This window comes from Oncorhynchus kisutch, unplaced genomic scaffold, assembly GCF_002021735.2.
Source record: "Oncorhynchus kisutch isolate 150728-3 unplaced genomic scaffold, Okis_V2 Okis07a-Okis12b_hom, whole genome shotgun sequence".
Taxonomy (NCBI): domain Eukaryota; kingdom Metazoa; phylum Chordata; class Actinopteri; order Salmoniformes; family Salmonidae; genus Oncorhynchus; species Oncorhynchus kisutch.
In genome coordinates this window covers 12,339,801-12,358,873 of record NW_022261984.1, presented here as the reverse complement: position 1 = coordinate 12,358,873, position 19,073 = coordinate 12,339,801, and the positions used below count along the sequence as shown (strand labels likewise).

The 19,073-nt window shown below is 39.8% G+C and overlaps 1 protein-coding gene across 4 annotated transcripts; it reads left to right on the top strand.

The window, feature by feature from the left end:
- Positions 1–11,369: 11,369 nt before the first annotated feature.
- On the top strand, positions 11,370–18,740 carry LOC116352782 (C-type lectin domain family 4 member M-like). 4 transcript variants are annotated; one of them, XM_031814817.1, is made up of 7 exons: positions 11,391–11,787; positions 14,789–14,890; positions 15,139–15,822; positions 16,020–16,156; positions 16,254–16,363; positions 16,789–16,949; positions 17,462–18,740. In XM_031814817.1, exons 1-6 carry the CDS (start codon positions 11,640–11,642, stop codon positions 16,919–16,921), a joined length of 1,314 nt encoding a protein of 437 aa, XP_031670677.1. In that variant the 5' UTR covers positions 11,391–11,639; the 3' UTR covers positions 16,922–16,949; positions 17,462–18,740. The 4 variants fall into 4 exon arrangements, with proteins under 4 accessions (XP_031670676.1, XP_031670677.1, XP_031670678.1 ...); XM_031814816.1 differs by having other exon boundaries at positions 11,370–11,787; positions 16,789–18,740; XM_031814818.1 differs by lacking the exon at positions 17,462–18,740 and having other exon boundaries at positions 16,743–16,912.
- The last annotated feature ends 333 nt before the right edge of the window (positions 18,741–19,073 follow it).

Sequence of the window (19,073 nt, the reverse complement as noted above, 5' to 3'; positions counted from 1 at the left end):
AGGCTGTTGCGTAGCAACTCACTGCCTTCCTGAAGACAAACAATGTATACGAAATGCTTCAGTCTGGTTTTAGACCCCATCATAGCACTGAGACGGCACTTGTGAAGGTGGTAAATGACATTTTAATGGCATCGGACCGAGGCTCTGCATCTGTCCTCGTGCTCCTAGACCTTAGTGCTGCTTTTGATACCATCGATCACCACATTCTTTTGGAGAGATTGGAAACCCAAATTGGTCTACACGGACATGTTCTGGCCTGGTTTAGATCTTATCTGTCGGAAAGATATCAGTTTGTCTCTGTGAATGGTTTGTCCTCTGACAAATCAACTGTAAATTTTGGTGTTCCTCAAGGTTCCGTTTTAGGACCACTATTGTTTTCACTATATATTTTACCTCTTGGGGATGTTATTCGAAAACATAATGTAAACTTTCACTGCTATGCGGATGACACACAGCTGTACATTTCAATGAAACATGGTGAAGCCCCAAAATTGCCCTCGCTAGAAGCATGTGTTTCAGACATAAGGAAGTGGATGGCTGCAAACTTTCTACTATTAAACTCGGACAAAACAGAGATGCTTGTTCTAGGTCCCAAGAAACAAAGAGATCTTCTGTTGAATCTGACAATTAATCTTAATGGTTGTACAGTCGTCTCAAATAAAACTGTGAAGGACCTCGGCGTTACTCTGGACCCTGATCTCTCTTTTGAAGAACATATCAAGACCATTTCGAGGACAGCTTTTTTCCATCTACGTAACATTGCAAAAATCAGAAACTTTCTGTCCAAAAATGATGCAGAAAAATTAATCCATGCTTTTGTCACTTCTAGGTTAGACTACTGCAATGCTCTATTTTCCGGCTACCCGGATAAAGCACTAAATAAACTTCAGTTAGTGCTAAATACGGCTGCTAGAATCCTGACTAGAACCAAAAAATTTGATCATATTACTCCAGTGCTAGCCTCTCTACACTGGCTTCCTGTCAAAGCAAGGGCTGATTTCAAGGTTTTACTGCTAACCTACAAAGCATTACATGGGCTTGCTCCTACCTATCTCTCTGATTTGGTCCTGCCGTACATACCTATACGTACGCTACGGTCACAAGACGCAGGCCTCCTAATTGTCCCTAGAATTTCTAAGCAAACAGCTGGAGGCAGGGCTTTCTCCTATAGAGCTCCATTTTTATGGAACGGTCTGCCTACCCATGTCAGAGACGCAAACTCGGTCTCAACCTTTAAGTCTTTACTGAAGACTCATCTCTTCAGTGGGTCATATGATTGAGTGTAGTCTGGCCCAGGAGTGGGAAGGTGAACGGAAAAGCTCTGGAGCAACGAACCGCCCTTGCTGTCTCTGCCTGGCCGGTTCCCCTCTTTCCACTGGGATTCTCTGCCTCTAACCCTATTACAGGGGCTGAGTCACTGGCTTGCTGGGGCTCTCTCATGCCGTCCCTGGAGGGGGTGCGTCACCTGAGTGGGTTGATTCACTGTTGTGGTCATCCTGTCTGGGTTGCCCCCCCCCCCCTTGGGTTGTGCCGTGGCGGAGATCTTTGTGGGCTATACTCAGCCTTGTCTCAGGATGGTAAGTTGGTGGTTGAAGATATCCCTCTAGTGGTGTGGGGGCTGTGCTTTGGCAAAGTGGGTGGGGTTATATCCTTCCTGTTTGGCCCTGTCCGGGGGTGTCCTCGGATGGGGCCACAGTGTCTCCTGACCCCTCCTGTCTCAGCCTCCAGTATTTATGCTGCAGTAGTTTATGTGTCGGGGGGCTGGGGTCAGTTTGTTATATCTGGAGTACTTCTCCTGTCCTATTCGGTGTCCTGTGTGAATCTAAGTGTGCGTTCTCTAATTCTCTCCTTCTCTCTTTCTTTCTCTCTCTCGGAGGACCTGAGCCCTAGGACCATGCCCCAGGACTACCTGACATGATGACTCCTTGCTGTCCCCAGTCCACCTGGCCATGCTGCTGTTCCAGTTTCAACTGACCTGAGCCCTAGGACCATGCCCCAGGACTACCTGACATGATGACTCCTTGCTGTCCCCAGTCTACCTGGCCATGCTGCTGCTCCAGTTTCAAGTTCCACCTGACTGTGCTGCTGCTCTAGTTTCAACTGTTCTGCCTTATTATTATTCGACCATGCTGGTCATTTATGAACATTGGACATCTTGGCCATGTTCTGTTATAATCTCCACCCGGCACAGCCAGAAGAGGACTGGCCACCCCACATAGCCTGGTTCCTCTCTAGGTTTCTTCCTAGGTATTGGCCTTTCTAGGGAGTTTTTCCTAGCCACCGTGCTTCTACACCTGCATTGCTTGCTGTTTGGGGTTTTAGGCTGGGTTTCTGTACAGCACTTTGAGATATCAGCTGATGTACGAAGGGCTATATAAATAAATTTGATTTGATTTGATTTGATTTGAAATATAGATGTGGTCTCTCTTGTTAAATATAGCTCTGATCCCTCTTGTTAAATATAAATGTGGCCCTCTTGTTAAATATAGATGTTGTCTCTCTTGTTAAATATAGATGTGGTCTCTCTTGTTAAATATAGATGTGGTCCCTCTTGTTAAATATAGATGTGCTCACTCTTGTTAAATATAGATGAGGTGTGGTCCCTCTTTTTAAATATAGATGTGGAGTGGTATATCTTGTTAAATATAGATGTGGTCCCTCTTGTTAAATATAGATAAGGTCCCTCTTGTTAAATATAGATGTGGTTCCACTTGGTAAATATAGATGTGGTCCCTCTTGTTAAATATAGATGTGGTCCCTCTTGTTAAATATAGATGTGGTCCCTCTTGTTAAATAGAGATGTGGTCTCTGTTGTTAAATATATATGTGGTCCCTCTTGTTAAATATAGATGTGGTCTTTCTTGTTAAATATAGATGTGGTCCCTCTTGTTAAATATAGATGTGGTACCTCCTGTTAAATATATATGTGGTCCCTCTTGTTAAATATAGATGTGGTCCCTCTTGTTAAATATAGATGTGGTCCTTCTTGTTAAATATAGATGTGGTCTCTCTTGTTAAATACAGATGTGGTCCCTCTTGTTAAATATAGATGTGGAGTGGTCCCTCTTGTTAAATATAGATGTGGTCCCTCTTGTTAAATATAGATGTGGTCTCTCTTGTTACATATAGATGTGGTCCCTCTTGTTAAATATAGATGTGGTCCCTCTTGTTAAATATAGATGTGGTCCCTCTTGTTAAATATAGATGTGGTCTCTCTTGTTAAATATAGCTGTGGTCCCTCTTGTTAAATATAAATGTGGCCCTCTTGTTAAATATAGATGTGGTCTCTCTTGTTAAATATAGATGTGGTCTCTCTTGTTAAATATAGATGTGGTCCCTCTTGTTAAATATAGCTGTGGTCCGTTTTGTTAAATATAAATGTGGCCCTCTTGTTAAATATAGATGTGGTCTCTCTTGTTAAATATAGATGTGGTCCCTCTTGTTAAATATAGCTGTGGTCCCTCTTGTTAAATATAAATGTGGCCCTCTTGTTAAATATAGATGTGGTCTCTCTTGTTAAATATAGATGTGGTCTCTCTTGTTAAATATAGATGTGGTCCCTCTTGTTAAATATAGATGTGGTCCCTCTTGTTAAATATAGATGTGGTCTCTCTTGTTAAATACAGATGTGGTCCCTCTTGTTAAATATAGATGTGGAGTGGTCCCTCTTGTTAAATATAGATGTGGTAACTCTTGTTAAATATAGATGTGGTCTCTCTTGTTAAATATAGATGTGGTCCCTCTTGTTAAATATAGATGTGGTCCCTCTTGTTAAATATAGATGTGCTCCCTCTTGTTAAATATAGATGTGGTGTGGTCCCTCTTTTTAAATATAGATGTGGAGTGGTATCTCTTGTTAAATATAGATGTGGTCCCTCTTGTTAAATATAGATGAGGTCCCTCTTGTTAAATATAGATGTGGTCCCACTTGTTAAATATAGATGTGGTCCCTCTTGTTAAATATAGATGTGGTAAATCCTGTTAAATATAGATGTGGTCCCTCTTGTTAAATATAGATGTGGTCCCTCTTGTTAAATAGAGATGTGGTCCCTCTTGTTAAATATAGATGTGGTCCCTCTTGTTAAATATAGATGTGGTCCCTCTTGTTAAATATAGATGTGGTCCTTCTTGTTAAATATAGATGTGGTCTCTCTTGTTAAATATAGATGTGGTCCCTCTTGTTAAATATAGATGTGGTAACTCCTGTTAAATATAGATGTGGTCCCTCTTGTTAAATATAGATGTGGTCCCTCTTGTTAAATAGAGATGTGGTCCCTCTTGTTAAATATAGATGTGGTCTAATCTTGTTAAATATAGATGTGGTCCCTCCTGTTAAATATAGATGTGGTCCCTCTTGTTAAATATAGATGTGGTCCTTCTTGTTAAATATAGATGTGGTCTCTCTTGTTAAATACAGATGTGGTCCCTCTTGTTCAATATAGATGTGGAGTGGTCCCTCTTGTTAAATATAGATGTGGTCCCTCTTGTTAAATATAGATGTGGTCTCTCTTGTTAAATATAGATGTGGTCCCTCTTGTTAAATATAGCTGTGGTCCCTCTTGTTAAATATAAATGTGGCCCTCTTGTTAAATATAGATGTGGTCTCTCTTGTTAAATATATATGTGGTCCCTCTTGTTAAATATAGCTGTGGTCCCTCTTGTTAAATATAAATGTGGCCCTCTTGTTAAATATAGATGTGGTCTCTCTTGTTAAATATAGATGTGGTCTCTCTTGTTAAATATAGATGTGGTCCCTCTTGTTAAATATAGATGTGCTCCCTCTTGTTAAATATAGATGTGGTGTGGTCCCTCTTTTAAATATAGATGTGGAGTGGTATCTCTTGTTAAATATAGATGTGGTCCCTCTTGTTAAATATAGATGAGGTCCCTCTTGTTAAATATAGATGTGGTCCCACTTGTTAAATATAGATGTGGTCCCTCTTGTTAAATATAGATGTGGAGTGGTATCTCTTGTTAAATATAGATGTGGTCCCTCTTGTTAAATATAGATGAGGTCCCTCTTGTTAAATATCGATGTGGTCCCTCTTGTTAAATGTAGATGTGGTCCCTCTTGTTAAATATAGATGTGGTCCCTCTAGTTAAATATAGATGTGGTCTCTCTTGTTAAATATAGATGTGGTCCCTCTTGTTAAATATAGATGTGGTCCCTCCTGTTAAATATAGATGTGGCCCCTCTTGTTAAATATAGATGTGGTCCCTCTTGTTAAATATAGATGTGGTCCCTCTTGTTAAATATAGATGTGGTCCCTCTTGTTAAATTTAGATGTGGTGTGGTCCCTCTTTTTAAATATAGATGTGGAGTGGTATCGCTTGTTAAATATAGATGTGGTACCTCCTGTTAAATATAGATGTGGTCCCTCTTGTTAAATATAGATGTGGTCCCTCTTGTTAAATAGAGATGTGGTCCCTCTTGTTAAATACAGATGTGGTCCCTCTTCTTAAATATAGATGTGGCCCCTCTTGTTAAATATAGATGTGGTCCCTCCTGTTAAATATAGATGTGGTCCCTCTTGTTAAATATAGATGTGGTCCCTCTTGTTAAATATAGATGTGGTCTCTCATGTTAAATATAGATGTGGAGTGGTCCCTCTTGTTAAATATAGATGTGGTCCCTCTTGTTAAATATAGATGTGGTCTCTCGTTAAATATAGATGTGGTCCCTCTTGTTAAATATAGATGTGGTCCCTCTTGTTAAATATAGCTCTGATCCCTCTTGTTAAATATAAATGTGGCCCTCTTGTTAAATAGAGATGTGGTCTCTCTTGTTAAATATAGATGTGGTCTAATCTTGTTAAATATAGATGTGGTCCCTCCTGTTAAATATAGATGTGGTCCCTCTTGTTAAATATAGATGTGGTCCTTCTTGTTAAATATAGATGTGGTCTCTCTTGTTAAATACAGATGTGGTCCCTCTTGTTCAATATAGATGTGGAGTGGTCCCTCTTGTTAAATATAGATGTGGTCCCTCTTGTTAAATATAGATGTGGTCTCTCTTGTTAAATATAGATGTGGTCCCTCTTGTTAAATATAGCTGTGGTCCCTCTTGTTAAATATAAATGTGGCCCTCTTGTTAAATATAGATGTGGTCTCTCTTGTTAAATATATATGTGGTCCCTCTTGTTAAATATAGCTGTGGTCCCTCTTGTTAAATATAAATGTGGCCCTCTTGTTAAATATAGATGTGGTCTCTCTTGTTAAATATAGATGTGGTCTCTCTTGTTAAATATAGATGTGGTCCCTCTTGTTAAATATAGATGTGCTCCCTCTTGTTAAATATAGATGTGGTGTGGTCCCTCTTTTAAATATAGATGTGGAGTGGTATCTCTTGTTAAATATAGATGTGGTCCCTCTTGTTAAATATAGATGAGGTCCCTCTTGTTAAATATAGATGTGGTCCCACTTGTTAAATATAGATGTGGTCCCTCTTGTTAAATATAGATGTGGAGTGGTATCTCTTGTTAAATATAGATGTGGTCCCTCTTGTTAAATATAGATGAGGTCCCTCTTGTTAAATATCGATGTGGTCCCTCTTGTTAAATGTAGATGTGGTCCCTCTTGTTAAATATAGATGTGGTCCCTCTAGTTAAATATAGATGTGGTCTCTCTTGTTAAATATAGATGTGGTCCCTCTTGTTAAATATAGATGTGGTCCCTCCTGTTAAATATAGATGTGGCCCCTCTTGTTAAATATAGATGTGGTCCCTCTTGTTAAATATAGATGTGGTCCCTCTTGTTAAATATAGATGTGGTCCCTCTTGTTAAATTTAGATGTGGTGTGGTCCCTCTTTTTAAATATAGATGTGGAGTGGTATCGCTTGTTAAATATAGATGTGGTACCTCCTGTTAAATATAGATGTGGTCCCTCTTGTTAAATATAGATGTGGTCCCTCTTGTTAAATAGAGATGTGGTCCCTCTTGTTAAATACAGATGTGGTCCCTCTTCTTAAATATAGATGTGGCCCCTCTTGTTAAATATAGATGTGGTCCCTCCTGTTAAATATAGATGTGGTCCCTCTTGTTAAATATAGATGTGGTCCCTCTTGTTAAATATAGATGTGGTCTCTCATGTTAAATATAGATGTGGAGTGGTCCCTCTTGTTAAATATAGATGTGGTCCCTCTTGTTAAATATAGATGTGGTCTCTCGTTAAATATAGATGTGGTCCCTCTTGTTAAATATAGATGTGGTCCCTCTTGTTAAATATAGCTCTGATCCCTCTTGTTAAATATAAATGTGGCCCTCTTGTTAAATATAGATGTGGTCTCTCTTGTTAAATATAGATGTGGTCCCTCTTGTTAAATATAGATGTGCTCCCTCTTGTTAAATATAGATGTGGTCCCTCTTGTTAAATATAGATGTGGTCTCTCTTGTTACATATAGATGTGGTCCCTCTTGTTAAATATAGATGTGGTCCCTCTTGTTAAATATAGATGTGGTCCCTCTTGTTAAATATAGATGTGGTCTCTCTTGTTAAATATAGCTGTGGTCCCTCTTGTTAAATATAAATGTGGCCCTCTTGTTAAATATAGATGTGGTCTCTCTTGTTAAATATAGATGTGGCCCCTCTTGTTAAATATAGATGTGGTCTCTCTTGTTAAATATAGATGTGGTCCCTCTTGTTAAATATAGCTGTGGTCCGTTTTGTTAAATATAAATGTGGCCCTCTTGTTAAATATAGATGTGGTCTCTCTTGTTAAATATAGATGTGGTCCCTCTTGTTAAATATAGCTGTGGTCCCTCTTGTTAAATATAAATGTGGCCCTCTTGTTAAATATAGATGTGGTCTCTCTTGTTAAATATAGATGTGGTCTCTCTTGTTAAATATAGATGTGGTCCCTCTTGTTAAATATAGATGTGGTCCCTCTTGTTAAATATAGATGTGGTCTCTCTTGTTAAATACAGATGTGGTCCCTCTTGTTAAATATAGATGTGGAGTGGTCCCTCTTGTTAAATATAGATGTGGTCTCTCTTGTTAAATATAGATGTGGTCCCTCTTGTTAAATATAGATGTGGTCCCTCTTGTTAAATATAGATGTGCTCCCTCTTGTTAAATATAGATGTGGTGTGGTCCCTCTTTTTAAATATAGATGTGGAGTGGTATCTCTTGTTAAATATAGATGTGGTCCCTCTTGTTAAATATAGATGAGGTCCCTCTTGTTAAATATAGATGTGGTCCCACTTGTTAAATATAGATGTGGTCCCTCTTGTTAAATATAGATGTGGTAAATCCTGTTAAATATAGATGTGGTCCCTCTTGTTAAATATAGATGTGGTCCCTCTTGTTAAATATAGATGTGGTCCCTCTTGTTAAATATAGATGTGGTCCCTCTTGTTAAATATAGATGTGGTCCCTCTTGTTAAATATAGATGTGGTCCTTCTTGTTAAATATAGATGTGGTCTCTCTTGTTAAATATAGATGTGGTCCCTCTTGTTAAATATAGATGTGGTAACTCCTGTTAAATATAGATGTGGTCCCTCTTGTTAAATATAGATGTGGTCCCTCTTGTTAAATAGAGATGTGGTCCCTCTTGTTAAATATAGATGTGGTCTAATCTTGTTAAATATAGATGTGGTCCCTCCTGTTAAATATAGATGTGGTCCCTCTTGTTAAATATAGATGTGGTCCTTCTTGTTAAATATAGATGTGGTCTCTCTTGTTAAATACAGATGTGGTCCCTCTTGTTCAATATAGATGTGGAGTGGTCCCTCTTGTTAAATATAGATGTGGTCCCTCTTGTTAAATATAGATGTGGTCTCTCTTGTTAAATATAGATGTGGTCCCTCTTGTTAAATATAGCTGTGGTCCCTCTTGTTAAATATAAATGTGGCCCTCTTGTTAAATATAGATGTGGTCTCTCTTGTTAAATATATATGTGGTCCCTCTTGTTAAATATAGCTGTGGTCCCTCTTGTTAAATATAAATGTGGCCCTCTTGTTAAATATAGATGTGGTCTCTCTTGTTAAATATAGATGTGGTCCCTCTTGTTAAATATAGATGTGCTCCCTCTTGTTAAATATAGATGTGGTGTGGTCCCTCTTTTAAATATAGATGTGGAGTGGTATCTCTTGTTAAATATAGATGTGGTCCCTCTTGTTAAATATAGATGAGGTCCCTCTTGTTAAATATAGATGTGGTCCCACTTGTTAAATATAGATGTGGTCCCTCTTGTTAAATATAGATGTGGAGTGGTATCTCTTGTTAAATCTAGATGTGGTCCCTCTTGTTAAATATAGATGAGATCCCTCTTGTTAAATATCGATGTGGTCCCTCTTGTTAAATGTAGATGTGGTCCCTCTTGTTAAATATAGATGTGGTCCCTCTAGTTAAATATAGATGTGGTCTCTCTTGTTAAATATAGATGTGGTCCCTCTTGTTAAATATAGATGTGGTCCCTCCTGTTAAATATAGATGTGGTCCCTCTTGTTAAATATAGATGTGGTCCCTCTTGTTAAATATAGATGTGGTCTCTCATGTTAAATATAGATGTGGAGTGGTCCCTCTTGTTAAATATAGATGTGGTACCTCCTGTTAAATATAGATGTGGTCCCTCTTGTTAAATATAGATGTGGTCCCTCTTGTTAAATAGAGATGTGGTCCCTCTTGTTAAATACAGATGTGGTCCCTCTTGTTAAATATAGATGTGGCCCCTCTTGTTAAATATAGATGTGGTCCCTCCTGTTAAATATAGATGTGGTCCCTCTTGTTAAATATAGATGTGGTCCCTCTTGTTAAATATAGATGTGGTCTCTCATGTTAAATATAGATGTGGAGTGGTCCCTCTTGTTAAATATAGATGTGGTCCCTCTTGTTAAATATAGATGTGGTCTCTCTTGTTAAATATAGATGTGGTCCCTCTTGTTAAATATAGATGTGGTCCCTCTTGTTAAATATAGATGTGGTCTCTCTTGTTAAATATAGCTCTGATCCCTCTTGTTAAATATAAATGTGGCCCTCTTGTTAAATATAGATGTGGTCTCTCTTGTTAAATATAGATGTGGTCCCTCTTGTTAAATATAGATGTGCTCACTCTTGTTAAATATAGATGTGGTGTGGTCCCTCTTTTTAAATATAGATGTGGAGTGGTATATCTTGTTAAATATAGATGTGGTCCCTCTTGTTAAATATAGATGAGGTCCCTCTTGTTAAATATAGATGTGGTCCCACTTGGTAAATATAGATGTGGTCCCTCTTGTTAAATATAGATGTGGTCCCTCTTGTTAAATATAGATGTGGTCCCTCTTGTTAAATAGAGATGTGGTCTCTGTTGTTAAATATATATGTGGTCCCTCTTGTTAAATATAGATGTGGTCTTTCTTGTTAAATATAGATGTGGTCCCTCTTGTTAAATATAGATGTGGAGTGGTCCCTCTTGTTAAATATAGATGTGGTCCCTCTTGTTAAATATAGATGTGGTCTCTCTTGTTAAATATAGATGTGGTCCCTCTTGTTAAATATAGATGTGGTCCCTCTTGTTAAATATAGATGTGGTCCCTCTTGTTAAATATAAATGTGGCCCTCTTGTTAAATATAGATGTGGTCTCTCTTGTTAAATATAGATGTGGTCCCTCTTCTTAAATATAGATTTGGTCTCTCTTGTTAAATATAGACGTGGTCCCTCTTGTTAAATATAGATGTGGTCTCTCTTGTTAAATATAGATGTGGTCCCTCTTGTTAAATATAGATGTGGTCCCTCTTCTTAAATATAGATGTGGTCTCTCTTGTTAAATATAGACATGATCCCTCTTGTTAAATGTAGATGTGGTCCCTCTTGTTAAATGTAGATGTTGTCCCTCTTGTTAAATATAGATGTGGTCCCTCTTGTTAAATATAGATGTGGTCCCTCTTGTTAAATATAAATGTGGTCCCTCTTGTTAAATATAGATGTGGTCCCTCTTGTTAAATCTAGATGTGGTCCCTCTTGTTAAATATAGATGTGGTCCCTCTTGTTACATATAGATGTGGTCTCTCTTGTTAAATATAGATGTGGTCCCTCTTGTTAAATATAGATGTGGTCCCTCTTATTAAATATAGATGTGGTCCCTCTTGTTAAATATAGATGTGGTCCTTCTTGTTAAATATAGATGTGGTCCCTCTTGTTAAATATAGATGTGGTCTTTCTTGTTAATGTAAATGTGGTCCCTCTTGTTAAATGTAGTTGTGGAGTTTACAAACGAATCTACACTGTTGTAAACTAAACTAACATAAACTAAATATACACACTAATCTTCACTGTGGGAAACAAGCATTGTTTTCAGAAAATAAGTCTGTGGTCACATGGTGGTGGTTAGTGTCGTACTATTGGTTAGACAGTTTCCCCTTTAATGAGGTTGACAGTTAAAACTCTCTGACATTAGACTGAGTCACACAGAGACTCCAGCTCTGCAGCGAACAGACACAAACCTACAACTGAGATAACAGCAGACTTACAACAGTAGAAGATACAACAGTAGAAGATACAACAGTAGAAGATACAACAGTAGAAGATACAACAGTAGAAGATACAACAGTAGAAGATACAACAGTAGAAGATACAACAGTAGAAGATACAACAGTAGAAGAGACAACAGTAGAAGTTAAAAGAGTAGATGTTTTTTGGGGGACCACAAGCGTATCAAGATGTACAAGGGAATCTATGAATACACAAATGGATTTGAAGACGAAGAACCTAATGAAATAAAGACCATTGACATTGATGATCATATTTACAACAACAAAAGGCCCATCATGCCCCGCAAGAAGGATGGAGCTGGTGATCAACATTCAGGTAACAGTTTATCCTCGTTTAATGCTAGACACTGAAACATACTTACACCCCTACACACCCCTACACACACACACACACACACACACACACACACACACACACACACACACACACACACACACACACACACACACACACACACACTCGGCTGCTCTTGTCTACTATCCTGTTGCCTAGTCACTTTACCCGTACCTATATGTACAGTGCTTTCAGAAAGTATTCATCAGTGTTGTGTTCGAGACTGAGACCGGGCTGGAGGGGGCTAGACCGAGTCAAGACTGAGACCGGGGTGGAGGGGTCTAGACCGAGTCAAGACTGAGACCGGGCTGGAGGGGGCGAGACCGAGTCAAGACTGAGACCGGGGTGGAGGGGGCTAGACCGAGTCAAGACTGAGACCGGGCTGGAGGGGGCGAGACCGAGTCAAGACTGAGACCAGGCTGGAGGGGGCTAGACCGAGTCAAGACTGAGACCGGGCTGGAGGGGGCGAGACCGAGTCAAGACTGAGAACGGGAGGGGGGGGGGCGAGACTGAGTCAAGACCGAGACCGGGCTGGAGGGGGCTAGACCGAGTCAAACCCAAGACCGGGAGGGGGGGGCGAGACTGAGTCAAGACTGTGACCGGGAGGGGCGAGACTGAGTCAAGACTGAGACCGAGCTGGAGGGGGCTAGACCGAATCAAGCCCGAGACCGGGAGGGGGGGGGGCTAGACTGAGTCAAGACTGAGACCGGGCTGGAGGTGGCTAGACCGAGTCAAGACTGAGACCGGGCTGGAGGGGGCTAGACCGAGTCAAGACTGAGACCGGGCTGGAGGGGGCTAGACAGAGTCAAGACTGAGACCGGGAGGGGGGGGGGGGGGGCAAGACCGAGTCAAGACTGAGACCGGGAGGGGGGGGCCAACTGAGTCAAGACCGAGACCGGGAGGGGGTGGGGGGGGGGCGAGACCGAGTCAAGACCAAGACCAGAAAAATGCGCGTCCAATTCAAGACCATGATTGTAATTTAGTCAAATCACCACCATAATATGAGTTGATGTCCAGTATTGCTGTGTTCATATTTCAGAACATCATACAGTTGAAGTCAAAACTGTACATACACTTAGGAGTCATTTAAAGCTCGTTTTTCAACCACTTCACACATTTATTGTTTACAAACTATAGTTTTGGCAAGTTGTTTAGGATATCGACTTCGTGCATGACACAAGTAATTTTTTGCAACAATTGTTTGCATTTACATTGTTTATATTTTCCAACAATTATTTCACTTACAATTCACTGTATCACAACTCTAGTGGGTCAGAGGATTACACACAGAAGGGCACTTTTCGGCATTTGCTGTATGATTGATGAGAATCTCCATATTGCAAATGTACGGTCCCTTACTAGACGTGCGCGAATGTTTCTAAAATTTGCAGACGGCGGCAGGCCGTGCAGCTGGGCAAGATCTTCCGGGAAGTCATCGAAAGAAGTCTCTCGGACATTCGTTTGTCGTTACATAAAATTTTCAAATGTTGGTCATTTTTCCACTGTCCCGGTAAATTCCACCAGATGACGAATGGAATCTTATTGCAAATGTATAAAACATCACCAATTACGACATGGCCATTTCTCCTAAACGGAAAAGACTTTGAAGACGGAACTTGGTGAGCATAGGTTTGGCATAATGGGCAGTTGGCGCCGAACACGATGGCGTCGAGGCCTCAACGCTTTTTGAGTTGTGGCCATTTTCCTGGGATTAAAGGTCAAAAACGAAAATAGAGCGCTAATTTGACCACTTCACGTCAAAGTACACAAATCTACAGTGTCAGGAAAAAAGAAACCATTTATCTATCGTAATTTACAAGACATCCGTTAAGGTGAGTTTAGGAGCTCTACATGATTTCTGAAATAACACACACTCATTCAACACTCTGGAAATAAGTCAGTTCTTAACGTAAAGACTAAATTTTCTCCTATCACAACCATTAAACTCCAAAACTGTTTTAAAGTCACCATTGGCCGTATGGTGAAATCCCTGAGCAGTTTCCTTCCTCTCTGGCAACTGAGTTAAGAAGGACACCTGTATCTTTGTAGTGACTGGGTATATTGATACACAATTCAAAGTGTAATAACTTCACCATGCTCAAAGGGATATTCAACATCTGTATTTTAAAAAAAACGTATCAATAGGTGCCCTTCTTTGCGAGGCATTGGAAAACCACCCTGGTCTTTGCGGTTGAATCTGTGTTTGAAATCCACTGTTTGACTGAGGGACCTTACAGATAATTGTATGTGTTGGGTACAGAGATGAGGTGGTCATTAAAAAAAATCATGTTAAACACTATTATTGCACACAGAATGAGTCCATGCAACTTATTATGTGACTTGTTAAACAAATGTTTACAAACTCCTGAACGTATTTAGACCAATAAGAGGTTGAATAATTATTGACTTACAATACTACAGCTTTTCATTTTTTTATTAATTTGTAAACATTTCTAAAAACATATTTCCAGGAGAGTGACAATGATTTTTTATTTCATTCAGACTAACACAAAATGTGGAAAATTCATTTTCGGGTTACCTTGTACCCCTGCACATCGACATTATATATATTATTATTATATACATATAGCCCATGTTATTTTTTTACTTGTTAATACTATTCGTTATTTAATATTTTTCTATTTATCTCTCTCTGCATTGTTGGAAAATGACCCATAGGTCAGCGTTTCACTATTAGCATACGCCTGTTGTTTTATGAAGTACTTAACAAATGGAATTTGTTTGTGATTGAAATAGCTTCCGGCAGTCATTTTGGGTGCCTGAACTCATGCATGTTTAAGCAAATAATTCTGTTAGAGGTTCTGGAAGTCAAGCAGTAGAACATGTGAGGTTCTGGAACTCAGTTCTGGTGTTCTGTTCCATGTTCCTTGTGTATTTCCCTCAGTGATTCAAAGAGCAACTGGAAAGAAAAACATATGTATATACATTGATCATGTTCTACTGATAATAATATGTGCTTCAGTGTATCTTTGGAGGTGGAAGAGACATTTCCCAACTGCTGCAGTGTGTCTGGGGCTGCTGTGTGTTCTCCTACTGGCTTGGATCATAGGCCTGTTACTCTACCGTGAGTTTGATCTGTTCTCATTCAAACATTCTTCATCATCAGTGGTGTAATGACCAGGGTTCAATTACATTTCAATACCATTCAATTTAATTCAGAAAACACACCAAATTCCAATTCCACACGTTTCTAATTGAAAATTATTCAAGTGTACTTCCTGAATTGACTGGAATTGAAATTGACATCAGTCTGGGTCATGTCTCATTAACTTTTCCACTTTTATCTTGGTTGTTGATTGTATTATTTCACAGAGAGAAACCAATTGACCAGTTCCGACACCCTGACCAAAGAGAGAGACCAGCTACAGACCAGTTACAACACCCTGACCAAAGAGAAAGACCAGCTACAGACCAATTTCAACACCCTGACCAAAGAGAGAGACCATCTACAGACCAGTTCCAACACCCTGACCAAAGAGAGAGACCAGCTGCAGACCAGTTCCAACACCCTGACCAAAGAGAAAGACCAGATACAGACCAGCTACAACATCCTGACCAAAGAGAGAGATCAGCTACAGACCAACTACAACACCCTGACCAAAGAGAGAGACCAGCTACAGACCAGCTACAACACCCTGACCAAACAGAGAGACCAGCTACAGACCAGCTACAACTCCCTGACCAAAGAGAGAGACCAGCTCCAGACCAGTAACAACACCCTTACTGCAGAAAGAGACCAGCTGCAGACCGAATATAACACCCTGACCAAACAGAGAGACCAGCTACAGATCAGCTGCAACACCCTGACTGCAGAGAGAGACCAGATACAGACTAACAACAACAGCCTGACCAAAGAGAGAGACCAGCTACAGACCAGTAACAACACCCTGACTGCAGAAAGAGACCAGCTACAGACCAGCAACAACACCCTGACTGAAGAAAGAGACCAGCTACAAAAAGAGACAGAATGTCTGAAACAATCTTTAGTTCAGAAAGGTGAGTGAAATTGGCTAATGACTGTTCTGTTATCAGTTCACATGACACGTACAAACAGGCAATTCAACTTACATTAAAGGAAATATGTGAGAAAAAAACGGACTTCCATACCGTCCATTAGTTTAGTGTCCCGTCTGATTGATACTTAATTCAATGTTGTATTAAAGTGACTAAAGAAGGAAATGTTCAACTTATAGTGTGTCCGGACGGATGGAAGAAGCTTGGTAGCAGTTGTTATTACGTCTCTACTGAGACAAAATCCTGGGAGGAGAGCAGACAGGACTGCAGAAATAGAGGAGCAGACCTGGTGGTCATCAAGAGCAAAGACGATCAGGTGTGTGTGTGTGAGGTAGAGAGAGAAAAAGAGAGAGAGAGATAACGAGCAGTAATGACTATGTTTTAACAATGTTGTCTCTCTCCCACAACTACAGACATTTGTCAATTGGTTATGCGGGGTAAAGAATTATGTCTGGATTGGTCTGACTGACTCTGTTTCTGAGGGGACCTGGAAATGGGTGGACGACACACCACTGACCACAAAGTAAGACATTAATGAATTCTGTGTCACTATGACATCACTGTCTGGAGTATGAGGTTTGGCGTGGACAGCCTGATTCTATGTGTTGTTTCTTCTACAGGTATTGGAACAGTGGACAGCCTGATTCTATGTGTTGTTTCTTCTACAGGTATTGGAACAGTGGACAGCCTGATTATATGTGTTGTTTCTTCTACAGGTATTGGAACAGTGGACAGCCTGATTCTATGTGTTGTTTCTCCTACAGGTATTGGAACACTGGACAGTCTGATTCTGTGTTGTTTCTTTTACAGGTATTGGAACAGTGGACAGTCTGATTCTGTGTTGTTTCTTCTACAGGTATTGGAACAGTGGACAGTCTGATTCTGTGTTGTTTCTTCTACAGGTATTGGAACAGTGGACAGTCTGATTCTGTGTTGTTTCTTCTACAGGTATTGGAACAGTAAAGATCCTAATGGTGGTGGAGCAGAGAACTGTGTGTATTTCTACTCCTGGTCATCAGACACAGGAGAATGGTGGGACTATGACTGTTCCTATAAATACAGATGGATCTGTGAGAAATAGGATTCTTCTGGGTTCTCTGTCTGAACTGGTAAATTGGATTCTCCTTGGTCGTCTCTCTGAACTGCTAACTAGGATTCTCCTTGGTCGTCTCTCTGAACTGCTAACTAGGATTCTCCTTGGTCGTCTCTCTGAACTGCTAACTAGGATTCTCCTTGGTCGTCTCTCTGAACTGCTAACTAGGATTCTCCTTGGTCGTCTCTCTGAACTGCTAACTAGGATTCTCCTTGGTCGTCTCTCTGAACTGCTAACTAGGATTCTCCTTGGTCGTCTCTCTGAACTGCTAACTAGGATTCTCCTTGGTCGTCTCTCTGAACTGCTAACTAGGATTCTCCTTGGTCGTCTCTCTGAACTGCTAAATATGATTCTCCTTGGTAGTCTCTCTGTACTGCTAACTAAGGATCTCATTGGTCGTCTCTCTGAACTGCTAAATATGATTCTCCTTGGTAGTCTCTCTGTACTGCTAACTAGGATTCTCCTTGGTTGTCTCTCTGAACTGCTAAATATGATTATCCTTGGTCGTCTCTCTGTACTGCTAACTAGGATTCTCCTTGGTCGTCTGTCTTCGGGGCAAACAGAGGACAACTCACTGGCACCAATGTTTTCTATAGCAAAAAACTCCCATCAGGATGTGTAACCAACAGTTTGGCTCTAGTAACAGAGGTGGATGGTGGGGGAGGCGGTTCTTCGTTGCTACCGCATCGGGGACCCGCTCAACTGATTCCCCTGGGGGGGGAAGAAGGGGCTTCTAACCTAGGGGCACGTCCCCAGTGGCAGACAGGGGGCCAGCCAACAAATCACACTGTGTCCTGGCCTGTATCCTCTCGGACGGAGCACAGACCCCTCCCCCGTGCCAAAGCTCTCCCCTCAGCACTTTTCACAAGAAACTGTGACAGGAAGACCTACTTCCTGTCGTCACCAAGCACCGTCTCCAAATCCCATTGTACTGGCCGTTTGTCATACAAGGTCTTTGTCACATCCAGGCGTCATGCCGAGGGCACAGAGCAAAAATATGATGAAAGGGGCAGATATGTTACATGGTAGATTCAGTATGTTACATAGTAGATACAGTATGTTACATGGTAGATACAGTATGTTACATGGTAGATACAGTATTTTACATGGTAGATACAGTATGTTACATGGTAGATACAGTATGTTACATGGTAGATATAGTATGTTACATGGTAGATACAGTATGTTACATGGTAGATACAGTATGTTACATGGTAGATACAGTATGTTACATGGTAGATACAGTATGTTACATGGTAGATACAGTATGTTACATGGTAGATACAGTATGTTACATAGTAGATACAGTATGTTACAAGGTAGATACAGTATGTTACATGGTAGATACAGTATGTTACATGGTAGATACAGTATGTTACATGGTAGATACAGTATGTTACATAGTAGATACAGTATGTTACATGGTAGATACAGTATGTTACGATACAGTATGTTACAATACAGTATGTTACATGTTAGATACAGTATGTTACATGGTAGATACAGTATGTTACATGGTAGATACAGTATGTTACATGGTAGATACAGTATGTTACATGGTAAATACAGTATGTTACATGGTAAATACAGTATGTTACATGTTAGATACAGTATGTTACATGTTAGATACAGTATGTTACATGGTAGATACAGTATGTTACATGGTAGATACAGTTTGCTTGCTCCTTTAGCTTCTATCCAATAACAAACTACTTCCTGCTTATTCCGTTTACCTTGTCAAACACATGATATAACCAAGATAATGAAAATAAAACAAAATATATACAATAAAAATACAATTAAGTGATATGTCTACTGTATAATAGTTGATCTAACATGGAGTCTAGAAGGACTGTTCTCTACTATATAATAGTTGACCTAATATGGAGTCTAGAAGGACTGTTCTCTACTATATAATAGTTGATCTAACATGGAGTCTAGAAGGACTGTTCTCTACTATATAATAGTTGACCTAATATGGAGTCTAGAAGGACTGTTCTCTACTATATAATAGTTGATCTAACATGGAGTCTAGAAGGACTATTCTCTCTACTATATAATAGTTGATCTAACATGGAGTCTAGAAGGACTGTTCTCTACTGTATAATAGTTGATCTAACATGGAGTCTAGAAGGACTGT

Bases quoted from the DNA above. Each gene is read 5' to 3' on its own strand.
- LOC116352782 (XM_031814815.1), top strand. From the start codon at position 11,640: ATGTACAAGGGAATCTATGAATACACAAATGGATTTGAAGACGAAGAA. The intron at 14,891-15,138 runs GTGAGTTTGATC...ATTATTTCACAG, and splicing joins CATAGGCCTGTTACTCTACC to AGAGAAACCAATTGACCAGT. The intron at 15,823-16,019 runs GTGAGTGAAATT...TTCAACTTATAG, and splicing joins ACAATCTTTAGTTCAGAAAG to TGTGTCCGGACGGATGGAAG.